Source organism: Botrytis deweyae, assembly GCF_014898535.1.
Source record: "Botrytis deweyae strain B1 chromosome Unknown BDEW_027, whole genome shotgun sequence".
Lineage (NCBI taxonomy): Eukaryota > Fungi > Ascomycota > Leotiomycetes > Helotiales > Sclerotiniaceae > Botrytis > Botrytis deweyae.
In genome coordinates this window covers 359,022-379,812 of record NW_024066234.1, presented here as the reverse complement: position 1 = coordinate 379,812, position 20,791 = coordinate 359,022, and the positions used below count along the sequence as shown (strand labels likewise).

Genomic DNA, 20,791 nt, shown 5'->3' with positions numbered 1-20,791 from the left:
AGCTAGCCGAGCTAGTATCAAAATCCACCTTACACGAATTAGATTTTAGATGACGTAAAAGATGGACCCGGACTTCTTTCCTATAACGTATCAATATTCTATTATTTTATCAGATTGTGATGAGTTACGGGGCTCAAAATATTATCAGATCTTTTTCAATCTCATCTGATAAGATAATAGATTACCATCAATGACCTCGGGGGGCGGGACTCCTAGCAATACGGTTATGACTATTCGAGTTGTCCCTGCTAAATACTACTTTAGTATAGATTTTTGAGCGAAATAAATTAATAAGATTGATTAGATATTTATCCATGTCATCTGATAAGATAATAATTACATGTTCTTCTCCACTTTTCCTTGGCTGTCTCCACTACATACTCAAAATTTTCTCTCAACACATCAAAATAGACAGCTGCATCGAAGGAACCTGTCTCGTCTGCGTATCTCGAGCCTATCTAGTACCATTTTTCCTTTCTGAAATAGCGCTGTAGGATCCTGAATCGCCATCACACCCTCTCACAACTTTGAGTTTACCCACTTCGGTGGTCGTTTGTCCACATATGCTTGAATACCTTCGGCAAAATTAGAACTTTTAACCAGACGAGGATACCATTCATCAGCCAAAGTCGACACAGTTTCCTCTACACTTCCAGCTTCCCAGCCTAATCTAATACCCATACGACCAATAATCAACGCATCGGGACTGTTCTTGCACATATCTTGAGCAACTTGAATAGCAAGATCAACAACATCCGTACCAGACTCTGCCACTCGAGTGATGAGTCCCCAATCACTCAGAGTCTGAGCACTTACGTTTCTACCGGTTAAAACCAGATCCGATGTGCGTTGCAAACCCAGGGTGCGAACTAGCCTCGGTAGACACCCCGCCACAGGAACGATCCCACGCTTCGCTTCGGGCAGAGAAAAGACGGCCGTGGAGGCAGCGACTACGATATCGCAATTGGTTATCATTTCAAATCCCCCTCCCATGCATATGCCATTGACTGCAGCAATAATAGGCTTTTTGCCACTTCGACGTGGGAGTCCTGCAAGACCTGGTGCAGACATGTCATTGACAACCCCTGCTCTATTCATCTCGTTCCATTCTGTTCTCGCCGGCTTAGATTAGTTTTCGTGCAAAAAGTATAATTCGATACTGAATGATAACTGAATATTGAAGTTTTCTAACCTTGTAAATCGGCTCCAGTGCAGAAGGCTCTCCCCACACCGGTGATAATTCCAACCCAGAGGCTCTCGTCTTGATCAACAAGCTCCCATACTTTTTGGATTTCCCGACTCGTGGCTTGATCGATACAATTGAGCTTCTCGGGTCTATTCAATGTGACCTGCACAATTCGTTCTTGAGGAAAAGAGACATTGAAATGTTTGAAATTCAAGGATCTTGATCTGAGAGACATGTTAACAGTGGGTCGATGTAGAGTATGTCACTATTGCCAGCCACGCAAAATCTCATACAGGTAGAAAAGGATAATATTTTGACTAGTTTTACGAGCTTCCCGTCATGCAACTTTATAATATTTTATTGATCAGTGCGTCCACCATCTACCATCTATCGGGCTCGAGGCAGGTAAATGTATGTATGGATAGTGCGTTCTTAATTTCTTGTTTAGTACATTTTCCTAGAAAGCTTTCTCTCGCTTCGACATCCCTGAGACTAAGACTCCATTTGAAGCACAATCGAATTGACTCGCGATTGTGAATTTGCGGTATCGGAACATCGGCTTGAGAAAGGTATGGATGCAGTTGTAACTTAGTAATAGTTACTATGTAGCGTTGCAATTACCCTGCTCGGTCCGAGTATCTCCTGTTATTTGTATGGAAGTGGGGTTTGTATGAGGTACATACCAAGGTAGGTAGATCAACGACATTGTGTTTGTCTTGCCCCGGCATTAAATCCGTAACAAATCTAGAGCGTTTTTCTATTTTGCTAGACCGATATTTCGTAAAAGTCAAAAAGTCAGGAATTTGCCTTGGTCCAATCCTCATGAATGGTGTTGCACGATCCTTGGTGAAAATCATTATTACCAATGTAAATAAAACAACTGTATGTACTCGTGTAGACCATGTTGTAGTTTTTAGTGTCTTATTTACATCCAAACTCTTTCAATAAACCGCCGTGACAGTAACTTATCGTGTCTCTATATTCTCAATAAACTTCACATCATAAACTTTGCGAGGATGGCACCACACAAATACCCTCTGGTAAAATTACCACATCCTTTTTTGACTACATATCGAGTAAATACCAACACGGAAACAACACCAGCTAAACATACTTTGACATTGGATAGTCAGCAACCCACATCTGTAAAGTCTTTACCTCAACCATTACATTCCGATTCTCTTTCATGGCTTGATTTGGTGACCAGGCGCGAAGAGGAGTGTCCCCCTCTATCTGACAATACCGCCTGGGGAAGAGCATGTCGAAGCCCACAAACCACGTTCCATTGGACTGGAAACAATGCTCCTACATTGGGTCAAATCTGGAATGTTGTCCACGCAATATATCTCGCCCACCCAACAATAGAGTATTTCCGATTGACTTTGAGTGGCTCCGAGAAGGAGGTTATCCGAAGCGAGTTGCTATCTACTGGTTTGGGAATTGAACACCCAAAACCATGGCGTTTCTCAAGCGCAGCAAAAACCGCATCGCCCACCGAAGAATTGTTGATTCTCCGAGGTGCATTCTGGCAAGGAGCTGCCTCACCACTTGGCCCTCGCCCTATCTGGGTAATTGGAGATGGTACCGACGGTCCAGTCCGAGGATCTCTAGCCCAATATCCAGTCATGCCCGAGAACTACCAACTCACCATGAAATTTCCCGAAGAAGCCGTTTACACTCACCACCCAACACGCCGTCCCAAGCCACACCCAGGATCCATTTGCTACAGTCGCTATATTCCCGAATTGGACGAGCATTTCTCTCTCGAAGTGGTTGATTGGCAAAACGATGCACATTTAAAGACCTTCAACACGTGGCAAAATGATCCTCGTGTTGCTAAGGGCTGGAACGAAACTGGAACATTGGACCAGCATCGTGAGTATCTACGCAAGTTGAACTTCGATCCTCACGTGCTGTGTCTATTTGGACGCTTCAACGATACCCGCTTCTCCTATTTTGAGCTCTACTGGGCGAAAGTAAGTTGGCATCTCCTTTCATGACTCGTATTCTGCGTTATTCCATTAATACTGACATGGTATCATAGGAGGATCACTATGGTGCTCACTACAACGCTGGAGATTATGATCGCGGACGCCACTCTCTCGTCGGTGATGCTTCGTTCCGTGGCCCACAGCGTGTTAACGCCTGGTATTCAAGCTGTATCCATTATGTATTCCTCGACGATCCACGAACTGTGAATGCAGTTGGTGAGCCCAAAGCAACAGGTGGTACCATCTTGTCTTACGAGAATGCCCAAGGTCTTACCATTGGAAAGTACGTTGATCTGGGACACAAACGATCGGTCCATTCGATCTGTAGCCGGGAGAAATGGTTCCAGCTATGTCCTCTATTCTGGGATGGAAGAAAACAGCCATTGGAATCTGCAGATCGAGCAGCGTGGAATTCGATTTACGCCCCGAAGTTGTAAGATCCAAATAGCTAAGATGAACTATTGAGATGAGAATGATCTGTATATATTAGTTGTTGGAGATGTGTGCGATTTTAATCGGGTTCAAAAAGCGAGCAAACCATGTAATTTCAATAATAAAAGTGAATTCAAACCAGTGTGCATTCTTTGTTGAGGCAAATTGGTAATAAAATGTCCTCTGACCAAAGTTATTGTAATTTGTTAGTCTCTTAACAAAAGGTTATCCACAAACAGGAGAAACATTGAGTGATGCTACAATCGTTACTTTGGTAGTTTATTCCATTGTCAAACAGGAAGGAAGTCAATTCGAACCGCAGAAAGTATGGGTGAAGACAATTTAACAGATAAAGTCAAACATCTATTTAATTGAAATACAGTCAGCCTCTCCTGTACCAAGAACCCTAGAAAACTCCAAGCAACTCCTGCAACCACGATCAGAATCCCAAGACCAGTGCACGACTTTTATGATAGCGGTCTAACAATCGATCCTACAATCGATCTTTATGTACTGCTTCTTCTACTTCAAGCGAAAGAACAGCGTCAATGACCACATATTCTTAACCATTGCCCACAAGACGAAGAATAAAAACACCTCAAAGCTGATCCCTATAATGCCAAGGCCCCTATTGCAATCCCAAGTGCCAGCGTGATAATATTTCCCTAAAACCGAAGTTAGCTCGTTAGTCTCAGTGCACCTCTCCAAGCCAAAACATATACGAATGAAGACATACCATCCTACCAATTCCCCTCCTAGCCTCACTACTCACATCCTGCAGCCTCGCCACTCCAGTGGGCTTTGCAGTTGCCGTTTCCGTAACAATCACCGTACTCCCCGCCGTTCCACTCGTTGTCAAATCTGCGTTTCCTCCAAGTAATCCTCCATTTCTCACAGGACCAGCAGTCTCTTCACTCTGATGTGAGATCCCACTAGCACCCGGGATCGTGCTCGTGCTAATTATCCTCACCGTTGATGTTCCAAGAGTTGTGGCTCCTAGCGCGGTCCCATTAACGATGCCATTGACGCGAGTTTCACAGTTTGCGTCGGAATCACACGTTGTGCTAACGTGCTGGATATTGGTGCTTCCTTGGCCGTCTGCAAAAGAGCTAGAGGATGATGAATATGAGGACGAGGATGATTTGCCATTGGTTATATCTGTCGAGGAAGCAAAGAAAGCCGTGTCAGGTATGGATGGGATGTTGATATCAGGAAAAGTGATGGATTGAGCGTTTGTAAAAAGGGCGAGGAAAGGAGTGAGAATGGAGGGTTGAAACTGCATGACTGTAGCTATAAGTGATTGTCTGGTGGGTCAGTCAAAAACGAGAATACAACGAGCGACTGGGGCAAGTTGATCTAACCGTCGTGTAATTTATAAACATTTTAGAGGAAGATTGTCATCTATGAGGATTAATCTCACTGGGGGGCAAAATTCCAGTGAACAGAAATGGTAGGAGATTTGCCTGTGGAATGTAAAAACGTGCCCTTGGTGGCAATAACATTCCTGTAAGAGGTTGAATGCCAAACAAAACAACGACCATGAAACAATAGCCAGGAACATAATCATCTGCTTCGTACATAGTTCCTGTCAATTGGTGTCCAGTTTGAAGAAAGGCCACCTGATTTAGCGAATGAACACGTCGCATCAATTCTTGACTATATATCCAATCAAATTTGATGGGCAAATGTTTATTATTATGACAAACGACGAATCGCCTTGACAGTTATGCTGCGTAAGTATACATTTATATCCTCCAATTCGACTTCTAGTAGATCGCCAGCTTTGACACTCTCAATATCAAAAGTCTCAGATCCTACCAATTTTGCAGGGGCATCAAAAAAGCTCAGCTTGCCCCATGTGCTACTGTATGTAACATCTTCGCTGGCTACAAAGTTGAAGGTGGGAGGAAGAGGAGCCTCTTTAAATTGCCATGCGCGAATCAGAAAGTGACATAGCCAATGTCTAATAGAATCCCTGTTGCCTTGTTTAATCATTCTTTCGCGAGCATCAAGATGGGAAATGATGCGATCAAGCTCGGCTTTTGTGAATGGAAGGAAATCTTCCTTAGTGTTATTTTTAAGATCATGTCCTAAGCGCGCTTCTTCCCGAAGTGCAGCTTGTACTTGCCAATGGAGTAGCAAATCACCATAGCGGCGCAGAGGGCTTGTACACTTGGCCATCATTTCGACGCCGACTGCCACATGCGGGCCTGGGATAGTGGATGGAAGTATTGTGCCAAGTAATCGAAAATATTGCAGAGCAATATTATTTGGAGGGTGACCATGCTCGTCCAGTGAAGGCAATACGACTTCCCTATAGAATTCCAAGGGATCTTTTTTGCTTGTGTTGCGAGGAGTGACACGATAAGGAATTGGAACCCCTCTATCGTAGCACCACCGTGCTGCGACCTCTGCGGCGATTAACATAAGTGGTGCAACTGCGTCTATTTTTGAACCCGGACTACTAGATTCTTCTTTTTGCAATTGAATTGTTCCCGCTGTGGGCGACACTGATACATTAACATTGGCAGAGCTCATGGAAACACCACCATGAGCTATACGTTGCTTGAGCCGAGCATCACCAATCCTGTGTAGTATTCGAAGGTCTTCCTTGTGCTCGTCAGAAAGCTGGTGGCTTGACAGCATAGTCCTCTTCTCCGAAGTATGGGCGATAGGTGACCCAACAGTACTGGAAGTAGAAGTGATATTGGAGTCTGTAGAATCACTTCCGCTAACGACTTCAGCAACTACCTTGGGTGTCATGAATTTTACATCTAAAAGGGTGCGTGGAGATATCCTTGTATCCAGTATGTCACCATTCAAATTCATCTTGGCGCTAAACGTCAAAGACGGACGATTAGTGTCGAGACTGAGGTTATTTTGCACGAAATCAGACGGCAATAAGAAATACACTTCTTTTGGCGAATAGATGGTTTCAGTACGATCTGAAATCTCATCCGCAAACTCACCCTTTGCTTCCAATCGTGATGCAGGATCGGCTGCATGAACATGAACCCAATACTCGTTTGGTGTTTCAGTGCGTTCTATTGATACTCCATCATCAACTTCATGAGCATCTACAGAATCAATACAGTAAACCGGTAGATGGAAGTCCTCTCGAAGAGCCGACATACTATCTTCAGAAGTAAAAGAGTCTTTCTGAGAAATATCGTTGCACCCGTGATTATGAACCCGAAGATCATAGGCTACCCGGTTCGTTGTGGGATGAATTTCACCAATTTCTTGCAAGAAAGTCCATGCAGTGCTTTGATCCAATTGGAAATCCTCGTATCGAGCTATGATTCGAAGAAGGCTGGAGCCCGTTGAATTTATTGTGGAGTTGCGATCAATGGTTCGGAAAGCCGCCCATGACTTCAAAAACTCTGTATATGGCGATTTACCAACTTGGCGTGGAAATTTTATTTTCTCATCCGATGTAGTTAACGGTCTAATGGTACCATGGGTTGTGAGTTGACGTGATTTGCGACTCTCGTCTATAACCTCCTGACAATCTTTGACCCAATTAAGTAGAGATCTCTTTTTCAACATCAAACTCGTCTCCGAGGCTTTTTGATACTTGCGAACTTCCTGGACAACGTACATGATATTCTTTACCTCTGCTTTGGAGCTAATCTCGTACTGTCCGCCAGTTCTAGTCGCCCCCCTCAATTGTGGTCGAAACCCAATTTCATCGCGCATAAGGGAACGATGTAGAGCATACAATACAGGGTATGAAGGTGAACCATTCCCCGCATTTGAATTGCTTTGAGGAATAATTTCATTGGCCAGCTCAATTAATGTAGCATACCGGTAAGATTTATCTTTGGCAACGAGATTGTGAGCATGATCTAGCTTGGAAAAAGTGCTTTGATAAAGCTCTTCAGATTCATCCCAGAACCTATGCATCTTTTCCAACATAGACTTGGTCGCTTCTCTAGGGATTTGTTGATCTAATTTGTGTATATTTGACCCATCCGATTGTCCAGCTTCCGCCAATAATAGAAAAGGTCGAATTGTGTTCAATTCATCGTTGCTAACGAAGCCTGGTACATAAAAGTGTGTAGCTTTCATGGAGCCCTTAATCAACGTGCCAGACATTGTATAGAATTCGGCAAGTCTGCCGACATCGCGTATATATATTGCAAGTTCTTGTCTCTGCCCTTTGCCACTAGTCGACTTATGTCAGTTCTGCATCTAAATTCTAAGGGGGGGATATAGTGAGTAAACACACATAACTTCAACGAGATCCCCGGGAATCAAAAACCCGCGCCTACTTCCAACATCGACCAAATCATCAAATCTAACAGTCGAGATGTCATCATGCACTGCATCCTCTTCGTCATCGATTTCGAACTTGTTATCCTGGATTCGACTGCTGGCATTGTCCAAACTTCCGGGTGAAGCATCGTCATTGATTGTGACAGGAATATATTTACTGGCATGCTCTGCCTCCCACGCTTCTAGCCGCTTTCTAAGTGGCACCAACCCTTCCTTCCGTCTGTACAAAACATCAGACAAACCGGGAAGTCTGCGAATTTGCGTCTCTGTTTCGGCTCGGCTCTGAAAACTAAGTCAGAAAAGTAAAATTTGACCGAATGAAAAGTGTTACTTACTACATGGCTGGTGCTGAACGACTTCGTACCTCGCCTTAATATTGTCTTTTGCCTCGATTGACCATTTCCGTCTAGGCCTTGTGGTAGTTGTCGCCTTCCAACTATTGCCCCGGAATTAAAGTTTGCGCAACACTTCCAGCAAACGAATGGTCGCACATTATTTCTTGAGAGTTGGGAAGTTCTCAACATAGTCTTCAAACACTTGTGACAATTGGCAAGCACTTATGTAGACTTTTGGAAATGTGAGGTATTTGATCGGCAAAATTTCTCCGATTCATCGAGATAACGTTTTACACGACGTTATCGCGTTCGCACGTGAGATGATCAAAACCTGGTCCAAGCTCCCTCTAGAGCACCGTCTCAGTATTTATTTTCTACTTTTTCTTCTTTGCACAACGTCAACTGGTAAATCTTTCCCACCAGCCATCAGTTCATAATACTGGCACAACAAGAATTGAAGCTCTTTAGCTATTATATTGAGGTAAGATACATTTCTAGCTGTCTAGTATCACTCGGAAGCTTCTCTTTCTATTGCAATACAACTTGTATGATGAACAAAAATTAGCATGTATTACCTGAAGATATATTGTTTCGACAGTATTTCGCTGTGGTCTACACCAAGATCTCTGACTTTTCATAACTTCTTGCACATTCGTATCCTATTGGATCATGGCCTTTGACTAATGATTGTTTCTCACAGATTTTTTTTGGAGAGCATGTCTGACTTCAAGGAAGGACAATTCACTGTTCTTTATTTTGCTACTGCTAGCTCATACACCTCGAAGGATTCCGAGACTTTTTCTGCCCCTCTCCCTCTTTCACGATTGTTTGAGACTTTAGAGGATCGCTACAGTGGAATGAAAGACAACGTCTTGCGCAGTTGCCTAGTGACTATCAACTTGGAGTATGTTGATGTTCCAGAGACAGGCTCTGATGGCACGGAAGTAATCATTAAAGAAGGGGATGAGGTAGCCATTATTCCGCCAGTGAGCTCTGGATAAAGGAGTGCCATTTGTGATATTCGATAACATTTATGCGTCATTTGAAAGCCCTGTGAAGTCTCTGTCTCGTTCTATTAGCAAATATAATTTACGCATTCAATTTCACAAATATTATCTGACTTTCAATGAATACATGGTTGCTTTCGAATACTCCAAGAGCTTACCCTTTCGCCATGGCGGCGTCGAAATGCAGCTTCATTGTATGCATGATAATTGGGTGAAGGTATTGAGCGACGTGCTGGAGATATATGAATCTCTTATATTTCTTGCAGAAAGTGGAGACACAGGAGAGCTTTATCGCGAACGTTCTGTCTTCAACTATTGCAGGCCCAGGGGATCATCCCAATTGTTCTTGTGAGATCAGGAGTTGAATCGTTCTGCAAGGTGTCTAGCCGATAGAAGGGTAACAGAGTTGGCATGGGAGAAGGCTACAGGAGGGTCAAAGACTAAAAGAGGGCGCGAGAACTCATAGGGCCAACATGAAGAGCGATTCTGAGAGGCACAGGATCGGTAGAAGAATTATGAGACATTCTCTGAATAGATATAGAAGAGAGTGTAGGAATACCCAATGGGGGGTCTGGGTGTCGCGTGGGAGAAAATAATCGCAGAGGGGTAGTGATATCACCAATCTGATGTGTTTAATGGACCTCTCTGGGGAAGTGGAAGGTTTGTACATGAAACCCAGAAGGCGAAGAACTTTACAATGTGAATTTGTAGAGAGAGACACCGAAATCGTTAATGAAGGGTCAGCCAAGACAGGTATCATAGGGCAGGAATCTGAGAGTGGGAAAGAGACACGAGAGAATGGGGAAAGAGCTACGAAGCCAATTAATTATCGAACTCTGTATCCATAGGCCAAGCCATCACTTCATTTGAGATACTTTGCTCCAAATCTATTCTAATAATGGACGAGATTCTGGGGAATCATCTGCCTCAACCACTCCCGAGTCCTTCTTTTTCCAGAATCTCCTTGGATACTGTCTCGATATCTTCCACCACCTTTGGTTTGTTTCTCCAGTTCCCAAGCACTTCATTACGAGAAGGATAATCCCCAATGCCAAAAGTGTTCCATAAATTGATCCAAGAAATGTCAAAAATGTGATGCTGAGCCTTGATTAGTCTTGAAACACATGGATGGGATCGACTTGAGCGCCTTACGTTGAAACGTGACAACCTAGAGGTCTCGCTCTCAATTCCCATCGTTCAGACCAGAGAGGACAAATATTACTGTTGAAAATAGGTGCGAGGATCTTCATCGGAGAAGTATTTGGAACGCAGGTAGAGGATACGGCACACCACGAGCAAGGGCCTACTGACAAACAATCCCAGCAGTCTTGACGACCCCAGCATCTATTGAGCAAATCATTTGAAGTTTGGTTCTCGTCGAATTTACTTGATGTGTTTGTGTCCATCATACAGTATACTCAGATGGTCTTGGAGACCATCAGGTTTATCGACTTGAGGTGGTTTTGTGAGTTGCCCCTCGACTAAGGATTTCCAGCTGAAAGACAAGGTCAAATAGAGTAGAGGAGAGTAGAGGAGAGTAGGTAGCTTTAAATCATACCAAGGAAGTCTCATCCGACGATGAATTGTTCGTGAGAGGTCGTCGTATTCTTGAATGTCTGATTCTCAAGCAAACAATAAGAGGGGAAGAAACTGGATGAGTTGTATATAATTGAGTAAGTAGAGTCGTACTTTGCATACGCTCCAACTTCATGGCTATGATGATTTTACTACATACGACTACCAATGAATTATCACATATACTACTCGTACCTTGTATGTAGAAACGGAATTTAATTCCTTTAAATAAATAAACAATTTTTTCCCATACAGATTACATATAAAAATAAGCCACAACTTGAATCTAAAAAGTCGTATGACAAACAATCCCTCCATACATACGTATATATTATCGTTATTATTATTCTGTTTTGTTTTGTTTTGTTTTGTTCCTTCCCCAGCTTTTCTCTTACCTCGAACTAGCGCTAAAATTTACAACACCGGCTCTTTTGACCATCGCATCCACGGCATCACAACTCTCCGATCGGACAGTCGGCACGAAATCAACAATCGCAATGGAAAATAATCCTTTAAATCTGGGTCAAATTGATCCTCGACTTCGAGATGAATCTAACACAAATTCATTTGCGCAACCTCAACAGCACCCACATTCAGAAGCCCATCACCAACTTCATAATCTAAACACTCAAATTCCTGCAAGCGCACCTCGATTATCTGGCCCATCACCCACACAGCTTGCACAGCTACAACAGTATCATCAACCTATTCACGATGGAGACCAATCTCAAATTTACATGCCTCAAACACCCCAGTCGGCGACTCACACACAAGACGATGGACACATGCTGGGAGACGCGTCGGTCGATCCAAAGCGATCAAGAGCGTGCGAAGCTTGTCGAGGATTGAAAGTTAAATGCGAACCCGATATGATCAATTTCGATGGTCCTTGCAAACGATGCACCAAAGCTAATCGGCAATGCGTCGTTACTGCACCAAGTCGAAAGAGACAGAAGAAAGCAGACAGCAGGGTCGCTGAGTTGGAGAAAAGGGTCGAAGCTTTAACAGCTACCTTGCAAGCAACGAAATCGGCTTCCACACCAACAGTGCATGGTGCTGAATCTAGTCTTGAGGAGCAGGGCCAGCAATTTTCAGCAAGACAGAATCCATATGAGCAAGTTACAAATGGAGGTTTCGCGTCGCCTTACTCAGGCCCTGCTGAATCGAGAATGAACTCCAACGACTGGTCCAACTATCCCAAAGCTTCTCAGCCCGAGAGCCAGGTATTATCTGCACCCCCGATGGTCATGGCAGGTCAGAAGAGGAAGCATGCCGATAATCAAGATGGTACACCACCTGACTCTTTCATGACCACTAACTTCATGGGGCAGAAGACTCCAGACCCCAATGCTCATCAAGTATCATGGCAGGCGCAATTAAAGCAAACCCCTTCCCACGAATATGCAGATGTGGTAGATAGAGGATTGATAACGTCAGAAATTGCTACCAAAATGTTTAATTGTTATGTTGAAAGAATGGCCCCCCATATGCCAGCTGTCGTCTTTCCTGCAGGTACCACTGCTTCTGAGATTCGCAAAACAAAGCCTATTTTATTCTTAGCTATTTTGAGCGCTAGCTCGGGCACAAATTTTCCAGCACTTCAAAAACAGTTGACGAAGGAAGTGATGAGTATCTATGCAGATCGCATCATTTGCAATGGCGAGAAGACATTGGAGCTTATACAAGCTCTTCTTGTCAGCACTCTCTGGTATTGGCCACCGGAACATTTCGAAGAGCTAAAGTTCTATCAACTCATTCACATTGCGGCAGTCATGGCAATTGATATTGGAATGGGCAAGAAAGGAAAGAGTGGTAGAACTGATAAAATGAAGAGCGCGGGATTGTGGAGAGATCATCCGTGGCGTCGAACACCATATCCCGACCCCGAAACCGTTGAATCAAGACGTACGTGGTTGGGTTGTTACTTTCTATGTTGTAATGCATCTATGGGTTTACGGCGACCAAATCTCATTCGTTGGTCCCCATTCATGGCAGAATCTGTTGAAGTACTTCAGAACTCGCCAGACGCAGCACCTACCGATAACATGTTATGTCAATGGGTTCTCAGTCAGCGAATTGCCGAGGAAGTTGGACTATCATTTTCAATGGATGACCCAAGTGCAAGCATTAGTATCGCCGACCCAAAGGTTCAGTATGCTCTTAAAGGTTTCGAACAAGAGCTTGATAAATGGAGCAAGTCCATACCTCCCGAGGTTCAAACACGTAAGTAGTAAGCTCCATTAATTAGACATTGATTACTGACAGTGTCACATAGCATCTTTAACCTTGACGGAACATGTAATCAACCTCTATATGCATGAAGTCGCTATGCATGTCGATCATAACGTTGAAGAGTTCAAGCCACCATTCACTGAGGCAGCTTTACATGGCCCTGCAGAGAGCCCGGATGTCTTGACTGCTGCTCATATTTCCGCTCTTTCCTGTTGTTTGACATCCATCGATGGCATTTTTGAAACTTTCCTGCAATTTGAAGTTGATGTCATTAGATGTCTCCCTGTTGCGCACTTCGTTAGAGTGGCTTATGCTGTCGTGGTCCTCATCAAGATGTATTTTGCGGCAGCTAACCCTAACGGGGAGTTGGGCAAGGTTTTCATCAAGGATAACATGAAAGTGGAGCACTATCTCGACGGTCTAGTCGAGGTATTCCGTGCCTCTGCAGCAGATGAGAGATCTCGCCCCGCTGCGAAATTCTTGATGGTTCTCATAATGTTGAAAACCTGGTTCCATCGCCAACGAGAGGGCAAATCGACACCTACACAAAATCTAGAGACCGGCGACTCTACAAAATCTACCAGTGACAATTCTGGAGAAGCTGCGAACCAGCCAGATCAAATTGCTCAACAAATGGGCTCACAACGCAGCGGAAAACCAGGTTACAGTCCTGCCCCTGCGAACACACCCCTCCAGCTTCTTAGCGAAGTCGCAACAGGTAATTCTGGTGGGTCCCGTCCCGACAATCAAAATCAAGCTCAAAACCAAAACCAATACGCAGTTCAACAAAACGACTGGTCAGCACAACAGCAGCAGCCATATCCTCCCACGTACGACCCATCTCTAAACCCCATGAATGCTCAAATGCTTCAAGGCTACGGCGACATATCTGGAAATATCGATCCTTCTTTAGGCATGGATCTAGGCTTTGCAATGGGCGATGGATTCGAACAAGCAATGGGTATCACGTTTGGCGTTGGCGATATTGGGAACTATTTTGGCGAGGATATTTTTGGTCAGTTTATGGGTGGTAATGTTCCGGGGTTTGAAGGTGCATTATAGGAGTGCGGTTCCGCATGTCAGGGCTTTTGATGGCCCTTTTCTTCTCTTTTTCTTTTGGTGGGTAAGGGGGAGAGGAGGTGCGACTCTTGAGAATGAGAAGCAGAGTCACATTTTTTTTTGTATTTATCACTATGACTTACTTTGACGGGTGGATATGGTACACAGAAACATTTCTTGAACTTTTTGGGAGCAGGTAGCTAGCTAGCTATTTCGTTTATTTAGTAGCCCTGACATGTATACGTGTATGTGGATGAGCGCGAGCGCAATACCTATACCCATCTACGTAGCCAACATACCACACACCACTCATCACTCACCACCTCACACATCGAACATTACACATTACATATCACACATCACACCTGACACATACACAACCATAAACAAATAAACAATCACAAAGAATATAACATCTCCATTCATCTATCTACGCCAGTATAACAAGCAACGAGTCATGAAGATTGGTATCCTTGTCTTATCCATATATCCGTATCCATATCCGTATCCCTATCCATACCCATATCCATATCCATATTCGAATCCGACCCAACCTTCTATAAACACCATGCCCCATAAAAAGTCGTTTCGTCAATGTAATCAATGAATGAATGAATGTGCATGCTATATGGTAGTACCATATTTATGATAGATTCAGTATCCCGACGCCACGAGGATGTGTTTCCCTCGATTCCTGTGGGTGATGTGAGTGAAGAATAATGTTCGCTGTTGGGCTAACATTGACCGCATCCCATCTCTGATCTGACATCATATCGTTGTATCGAACAACGTTTTAAATCTTAATATGTCAATATCTCACTTCCACAACACTTTTGCTTTTGCTATTTCCCAAACATCCACTCTTGACATATCTCTCTCAATATCCATATTCGTCGTGCTGATGCATCGGACATCTTCCCGGATGTTTCTCAAACCATTTTCTGATACAACTCAAATGAAACCTACAAAAGCATTCCAATCGTCCCATTTCCAATCCCGGTTCGTATTCCTCTAAACAGATTTGGCATTCCGCATCGTCTTGACAATCTTTCTCCGTAGCAATATACGGAAATACTCCGGTGCGTCGAGGTTGAGAGGGGCCAGCTGAAGGGTTTGATGCAAGAGGGGGAGGTGCGGCTACTGTAGAAGAAGTTGAAGCAAGGGAGGAAGTTGACTGAGTAGATGATTGCGTGATAGGTGGCGCCGGACGTGTTGTTGTCGGGATTGGTGGGGAAGGTGTTGAGGTTGGAGCACTGATAAACATCCTAGATGTGGCGCGATCGATACAGGACATTATATGATCAGATCGAAGGGTTTCGGAATTAACGAGAGCTCTAGAAGGGAGTTCATGATGACAGATGGGACATTCATCTTCCTCTTGTATCTGAGGTGGTCGTGGTAAAGGACGGGTACGCAAATCTTCTGCTGATGGAACATATTGCCTGGCTGCTGTTGATACAGCAGCGTTTGGTGGTGTCTGAACGCTAGCGGACGGGCCTCGCACATTCCTGAGGAATGTAAACTATGATAAAAATTCAGCATTTGCTTCTTCTTCGTGACAAATCAACAGCTTACCATATCTTCAGTTGCATCCCGTCCAGTTCCAGCAACAGTCGAGCTTCTTGAACGTACACTTTGTCCAGAGCTCAGACCAGCTCGCTCCCTGTACCAAGTCTGAAACTCTTCCGCTGTTCTAGGAGTGGGATTCATGCCGGATGGTGAATATCTATTAGAAGTACTTTGATCACGAATTGTATGTGAACGATGATCCGCAAGTCGAAATCGAGACTCCGCTGGTAGGCTTCCTGGAATAGTTGTAGAGGGAACGATAGAACTTCGTGTTCGGCCGTGGTGCCCAATGTTGTATCGAGGTTCTGTGTTAGAACCTGTTTGGTTGGTTTGAGGTGGAGCTACGTTCGGATCAGGTACACAAGGGTTACACAGACGAACTCTATCTCCTCCTCCAAACTCTAGAGTATTTGTACGTCCTTCGCCCTGTGGATCATGGAGACGATTATAGGCCACAGAATTGTATGGAGACGGATGGTCTGGAGGTTGTACGATGTATTGATAGGGAATTGTGATTCGATGCGGAGAACAAGAGTTGCAGACCACACGGCCGCATTTTCTACGAGAGTTAATAAGGTGAATAAAAAACACACTAGGTACAGTAAGAGGGGTCAATTCACATACCGACAGTGATGCTTTCTGTTTAACCAACCAAACCAAGCATTACAAATAGGACATTGAATAACTTCCGAGTCCGGCTGCCATCTAGGAACTACAACTTCGCCCCGTGCAGATTCTCGATCTCTCGTCTGCCTTTGTACAACACTCGAGGGGGACCGAGATATAGTTGGTGTGGCGTCATCATCCGGAGGTGAATTCGTAAGATTAGCCGAGCTTCTTGGCGACTGCTCCGCGAGAGAATTTGAAGAAGATGATGTTCGTCTGCTCTTATTAGATTGAGTTGAGGTTCGCCTCGATGACGAAGATTGATTGGAAGGTCTGCGATCAAACCTAGATGACGTTGTATTTCGTCGAGAAGAGCTGGACGAGCTCGGAACCCGATCTAAAGTGGTTGACATGTCTGCTTGATAGCCAGCAGTAGAAACACTATAGCCTAAGCTGTCTTCCCTCATGGGGGCTTTTCCGAGACTCGCGTTTTGTCTTCGTCTAACACTGCTAACTGAACTTCCCTCGCTAGAATTAGAAGCATCACTTCCCCGACTCATTCGAAGCGTCGCCTGGTCATCCATAGTTCCTTCAAATGCTGCTATCTCTTCTTCTGTATCATTTTGTCGGCCACTCACTAGGTTCATTTGTGAAGTAGTTCCGCCCTCAGATTCATCGCCTGCCTCAACCATAACATGACTATTGAAGTTATCTTCGGAAGAAGAAGGGCCCATGAATCCCAGCATGTGCGAGTCCTCCCCTGAATCACTGCCTTCGGTATAGAAGTGAGACCGCGGAAAATGACTAGGACTCTTGAGTGGTCGATCCCCTGGTGTGTGAGGAGCAGAAGCGCTGGATGGACCCCCAGCAGAAGTTACCCACTGATCATTCATCGTTGTAGGACTTTGATAACGATTTGATGGAATAGGATAGGTCGAAACAGCAGGATGTAGTTCAATAAAAGTTCGGGGCCGTATATAGCTTCGGATACTGTATTATGTGATTGTAAATATTGTTAAGAATGCGAATTCCAACGCCGTATCGGCAATTAGTCTGGAGGATAAGAGTATTCCCTAACACAGTATGACCTTCGCACAAATCCTTCCTGGCCCCATTCACGAATATCACTTCTCGCTGTATCAAATTTACAAGTAATCGTCGAGGTCGAGGCGGGGTGAGTTGTGCTGCACGCGACCTATTGATCATCACATTAACAATTCCAATCCTCTCACAAGTACCCATGACATCTCACCTACCACAAACAGAGAACACTCACTGATATTCTATAAATCAATTCCCCTCAAGTCCATTAAACCACCAAGTGCGACAAATTTTCAATATCAACTTGGCAATCCCAATACTCAACCAACAAACGATCGAATCCGTTTAACCGTAGCAAGCAGTCCAGAGTCGTCTTCCCGTTCCCTTTCGATTCCCCGTTGACATCAAATTCTTCTGATACGTTGTCACGTAGGACGAACAAACCGTTCGAAATGGCAATAGAATTACGATTAATTCTCGCGGAACTCAAAGTATTTCAAACTGTGTACTGGTATCAAGACGGATAATGTTTGACCAGTGAGGTGTGGTGGTAGTACATCAATCGTCCAGACAGACTATTGTTATCGCGATAAGAGTTACAAGAGGTACATAGGCTATTTCCGTAAGCTTAATATATTGCAGGGAATAAAATATCCTTGGCTTCGTTGGGTGTGGCGGTTACAATATATAAGGTTGATCTTGATGTGAGTTTTTAGAAGTATTTGCAGTGGGAGAGAATGATTTGTTTCGCATCCAGAAAAGAAAAATGCAGTTGAACATTTCTTTAAAGTCATGATAAGGCTACACCAAAGGATTATTCATTTACAAGACGAATCAAATCATATCAGACTTCCCCTCGTCCCACGTTTGCTTTACGGTCTGCCAGGCGCGCTACCCACCTCTCTGTGGAGCAATAGATATCAAACATCAAATGAATGCTCGAACGGTTGTTTGGTTAATCAACTCACTAAGACTTGTGTGAATAAGTTCGCCAACGCATGCTTGCTACCGTGCAAGTCACGCAGGCAGAAAATACTACTCCAGTAACACGAATCACAACATTACAACATGAAAAGATTGGATCGAGAGATATCTTTATGAATCTTGGTATTAAATTTTTGTAATCGCAATCATTGTGCTAAAACTTTGAAATGGTTTTCCTCATCTAGTCTGTATGGTACTAACTCATTGTACTAGAGATGCCATGCTAGACCATCGAACTGTAATAACTCATGCCGCATGGTGGATCATATAAACAGGAGATCCACCAAGGCCATCGCTCATTGCAAGTAAATCAGTAACCCTCTAATGCTCCAAAAGTCTCAAGGAACCTTGTACCACAACGTTCTCCAAGATGGATCCGGGAGGAATGTCGATGGTTTGACCTTCAGTTGCTACAATAATAACAGTACCCTTGAGAGTGACACCTCTGCCAAGGTTGACAGCTCCAGTGATGGTTAAGTGATCAAGCTCAAGAATTCTTGGGATGCTGCTGATACGCTTTTGGAAATCGGATACCTTCTTGAAGTCGTTACCAAGCTTGATCAAAGGAGCTGGACCGAAACGGCTGGGGTCAATTTGGAGTTGACCGTGCTTCAAAGAGTACAAGTCCGACTTAACAAGCATCAAATCAGAGCAGGTCTTGACTGGCAAGAAACGTCTACGGGGCACGTTGACACCGTGAGCGTTGTGGAAATGACGGATAGCAGCTCCGACGGCAGTCTCAAGTTGAACGATCGAGACATCAGACTCGCCCTTCTTATCGGCTGGGATGGATTTGTTGTTTGGAATGATCTCCATCTCGAGCTCGTTGTTCTCGACAATACGCTTAACAGCTTGCAAGTTCAACCAGATGTTGTTGGTGTTGAAGTACTTGAATTTCTTGATAGACTTGAACTCGTTGGTGTGCTCTTTTGGTACTTGAGCAATTTCGAGGAGACGAACGGAACCTTCGTAATCGATGATGGTACCACCCTTAACATCGGCCTTGGTCTTGTCGGTCAACTCCATGATATATTCAGACTTGGTCTCAACCATGTGTTGCAAGATGCGGAGATCGACAACGGCACCCAAGTTGTCAACGTTGGAAAGGAAAACAATCTCAACACCTCTCTTGATGAGGGTATCGAGAATGCCGGAGTTGTAGAGAGACTCGAAAACATCTCCGTGTCCTGGTGGGTACCAGTCAGAAATTTGGGAATCGAATGTCTTTGGTGCAGGAAGGAGGGAGTCCTTCAAGATTCTTGGGTATCGAGATTGGTTGAATGTAAGAATGTCAATGTTGTGACCCTCGTATTTCTTGATGATGTTTGAGGTATCGTCATCAGTGTTGAACGAGTTCATCAACACGAAAGGAACGTTGACGTTGTATGTGCGGTTGAGGTATTCGATTTGTCGGACGGAAAGATCGAGGAAGGACATGCCATCACGAACTTCGATGACTGATTTTGGACCAACACAACCCATGGAAGTACCAAGACCTCCATTAAGCTTGAGAACAGCCAATTTGTTAAGGAACCCAACTGACTCGGAGTTTGCAAGCGAGTTGTAGTCGACAACTTGGTTCTGAGCAGGTGGGGCAATACGATCCCAGTCACTGTTGTTTCATTAGACTAAACGTATGTGTTACACCCAAGAGGCTGATACTCACAGTTGGTTTCCCTTTGCCTTATCGTTCAAGTATCTGCGGAAAAGAGCGAAGAAGTTGTCCATCTCGGTCTCGAAGAGCTATACGGCGTTAGATATGTGTGATACGTCTGCAGGAACGTGCTTGAATATACCTTCTTCTCTTCGGGATCCTCAACGGTGTCTGCGAGGTTGTTGAGAGCATTTCTCATCTGACTGGCAGCTACAGATGTTGAGGTGTTCTCGAAAGCCTGGTTGTTTGTTAGTTTAATTAGAGCTGAAGAGTCGATCGTTGGAGGTATGCTAAAATCTTGAGACTTTGGTATGAACGAAAGGGAGATGGCAGGGTGTAAGTCAACAGGAGGGTTTAGATCAAATGTCGAGTCAAATTCGATGTCTTTGCCGACACTGCTGTGGTGAAGAACCTTTGCCCCTTCCGAGTTGGCTCCAACATGCATGCAAACTCCAGGTACATACAAACACCACTTTTGAGTCATTTGAAGACTTTGTATTTTGCGGCATCCACTGGATGATACAGAAACTTATCTCCTGCCATTATGTGTGTAAAGGCAAAAGCCTATTTGAAGTAATGAATCTTGCATATTGGCATTTTGTTTATTTAGACCAGAAGATTCCCACTTCTGTCACCTGGAAGGGTGAAGATGCGTGGTCTTTTGTAGGTGACCCATAACGAAAGAGATGGTGAAAGTTGACATTTCATGAAAGGACAGCACATACCATGTGTGATTGTGTCTTTCCATGGTGCTTGCGGGCGAATTCGCCATTATCGTTTGGAGATAAGCTCGAAGGCTTGAGGTGGGAAGGAAGAGCGCTTTTCAATGCTTGTGCTGCCAT

General features: G+C 44.2%; 9 protein-coding genes across 9 annotated transcripts; 3 read left to right on the top strand and 6 right to left on the bottom strand.

Annotated features, from left to right (window-relative positions):
- Window positions 1-519: 519 nt before the first annotated feature.
- EAE98_009356 (uncharacterized protein) lies at window positions 520-1,421 on the bottom strand (the record flags this gene model as incomplete). Its single annotated transcript, XM_038956977.1, has 2 exons — window positions 520-1,109; window positions 1,193-1,421. The coding sequence occupies 2 exons, from the start codon at window positions 1,419-1,421 to the stop codon at window positions 520-522; spliced, it is 819 nt and encodes a 272-aa protein (XP_038806744.1).
- Window positions 1,422-2,202: 781 nt separating this feature from the next.
- EAE98_009355 (uncharacterized protein) lies at window positions 2,203-3,772 on the top strand (the record flags this gene model as incomplete). The annotated part of the gene is made up of 2 exons (XM_038956976.1): window positions 2,203-3,162; window positions 3,231-3,772. The coding sequence occupies 2 exons, from the start codon at window positions 2,203-2,205 to the stop codon at window positions 3,612-3,614; spliced, it is 1,344 nt and encodes a 447-aa protein (XP_038806743.1). The 3' UTR covers window positions 3,615-3,772.
- A 448-nt stretch (window positions 3,773-4,220) lies between these two features.
- On the bottom strand, window positions 4,221-4,891 carry EAE98_009354 (uncharacterized protein; the record flags this gene model as incomplete). Its single annotated transcript, XM_038956975.1, has 2 exons — window positions 4,221-4,274; window positions 4,346-4,891. The coding sequence occupies 2 exons, from the start codon at window positions 4,889-4,891 to the stop codon at window positions 4,221-4,223; spliced, it is 600 nt and encodes a 199-aa protein (XP_038806742.1).
- A 413-nt stretch (window positions 4,892-5,304) lies between these two features.
- On the bottom strand, window positions 5,305-8,411 carry EAE98_009353 (uncharacterized protein; the record flags this gene model as incomplete). The annotated part of the gene is made up of 3 exons (XM_038956974.1): window positions 5,305-7,777; window positions 7,841-8,169; window positions 8,223-8,411. The coding sequence occupies 3 exons, from the start codon at window positions 8,409-8,411 to the stop codon at window positions 5,305-5,307; spliced, it is 2,991 nt and encodes a 996-aa protein (XP_038806741.1).
- Window positions 8,412-8,938: 527 nt separating this feature from the next.
- On the top strand, window positions 8,939-9,223 carry EAE98_009352 (uncharacterized protein; the record flags this gene model as incomplete). Its single annotated transcript, XM_038956973.1, has 1 exon — window positions 8,939-9,223. The coding sequence occupies one exon, from the start codon at window positions 8,939-8,941 to the stop codon at window positions 9,221-9,223; it is 285 nt and encodes a 94-aa protein (XP_038806740.1).
- An 893-nt stretch (window positions 9,224-10,116) lies between these two features.
- On the bottom strand, window positions 10,117-11,085 carry EAE98_009351 (uncharacterized protein; the record flags this gene model as incomplete). Its single annotated transcript, XM_038956972.1, has 4 exons — window positions 11,000-11,085; window positions 10,788-10,942; window positions 10,382-10,724; window positions 10,117-10,333 (listed from the first exon to the last, which is right to left on the bottom strand). The coding sequence occupies exons 3-4, from the start codon at window positions 10,636-10,638 to the stop codon at window positions 10,117-10,119; spliced, it is 474 nt and encodes a 157-aa protein (XP_038806739.1). The 5' UTR covers window positions 10,639-10,724; window positions 10,788-10,942; window positions 11,000-11,085.
- Window positions 11,086-11,301: 216 nt separating this feature from the next.
- Window positions 11,302-14,098, top strand: EAE98_009350 (uncharacterized protein; the record flags this gene model as incomplete). The annotated part of the gene is made up of 2 exons (XM_038956971.1): window positions 11,302-13,027; window positions 13,080-14,098. The coding sequence occupies 2 exons, from the start codon at window positions 11,302-11,304 to the stop codon at window positions 14,096-14,098; spliced, it is 2,745 nt and encodes a 914-aa protein (XP_038806738.1).
- An 874-nt stretch (window positions 14,099-14,972) lies between these two features.
- Window positions 14,973-17,163, bottom strand: EAE98_009349 (uncharacterized protein; the record flags this gene model as incomplete). Its single annotated transcript, XM_038956970.1, has 3 exons — window positions 14,973-15,617; window positions 15,671-16,223; window positions 16,289-17,163. The coding sequence occupies 3 exons, from the start codon at window positions 17,161-17,163 to the stop codon at window positions 14,973-14,975; spliced, it is 2,073 nt and encodes a 690-aa protein (XP_038806737.1).
- A 1,453-nt stretch (window positions 17,164-18,616) lies between these two features.
- Window positions 18,617-20,791, bottom strand: EAE98_009348 (uncharacterized protein; the record flags this gene model as incomplete). Its single annotated transcript, XM_038956969.1, has 4 exons — window positions 18,617-19,907; window positions 19,962-20,038; window positions 20,092-20,187; window positions 20,675-20,791. The coding sequence occupies 4 exons, from the start codon at window positions 20,789-20,791 to the stop codon at window positions 18,617-18,619; spliced, it is 1,581 nt and encodes a 526-aa protein (XP_038806736.1).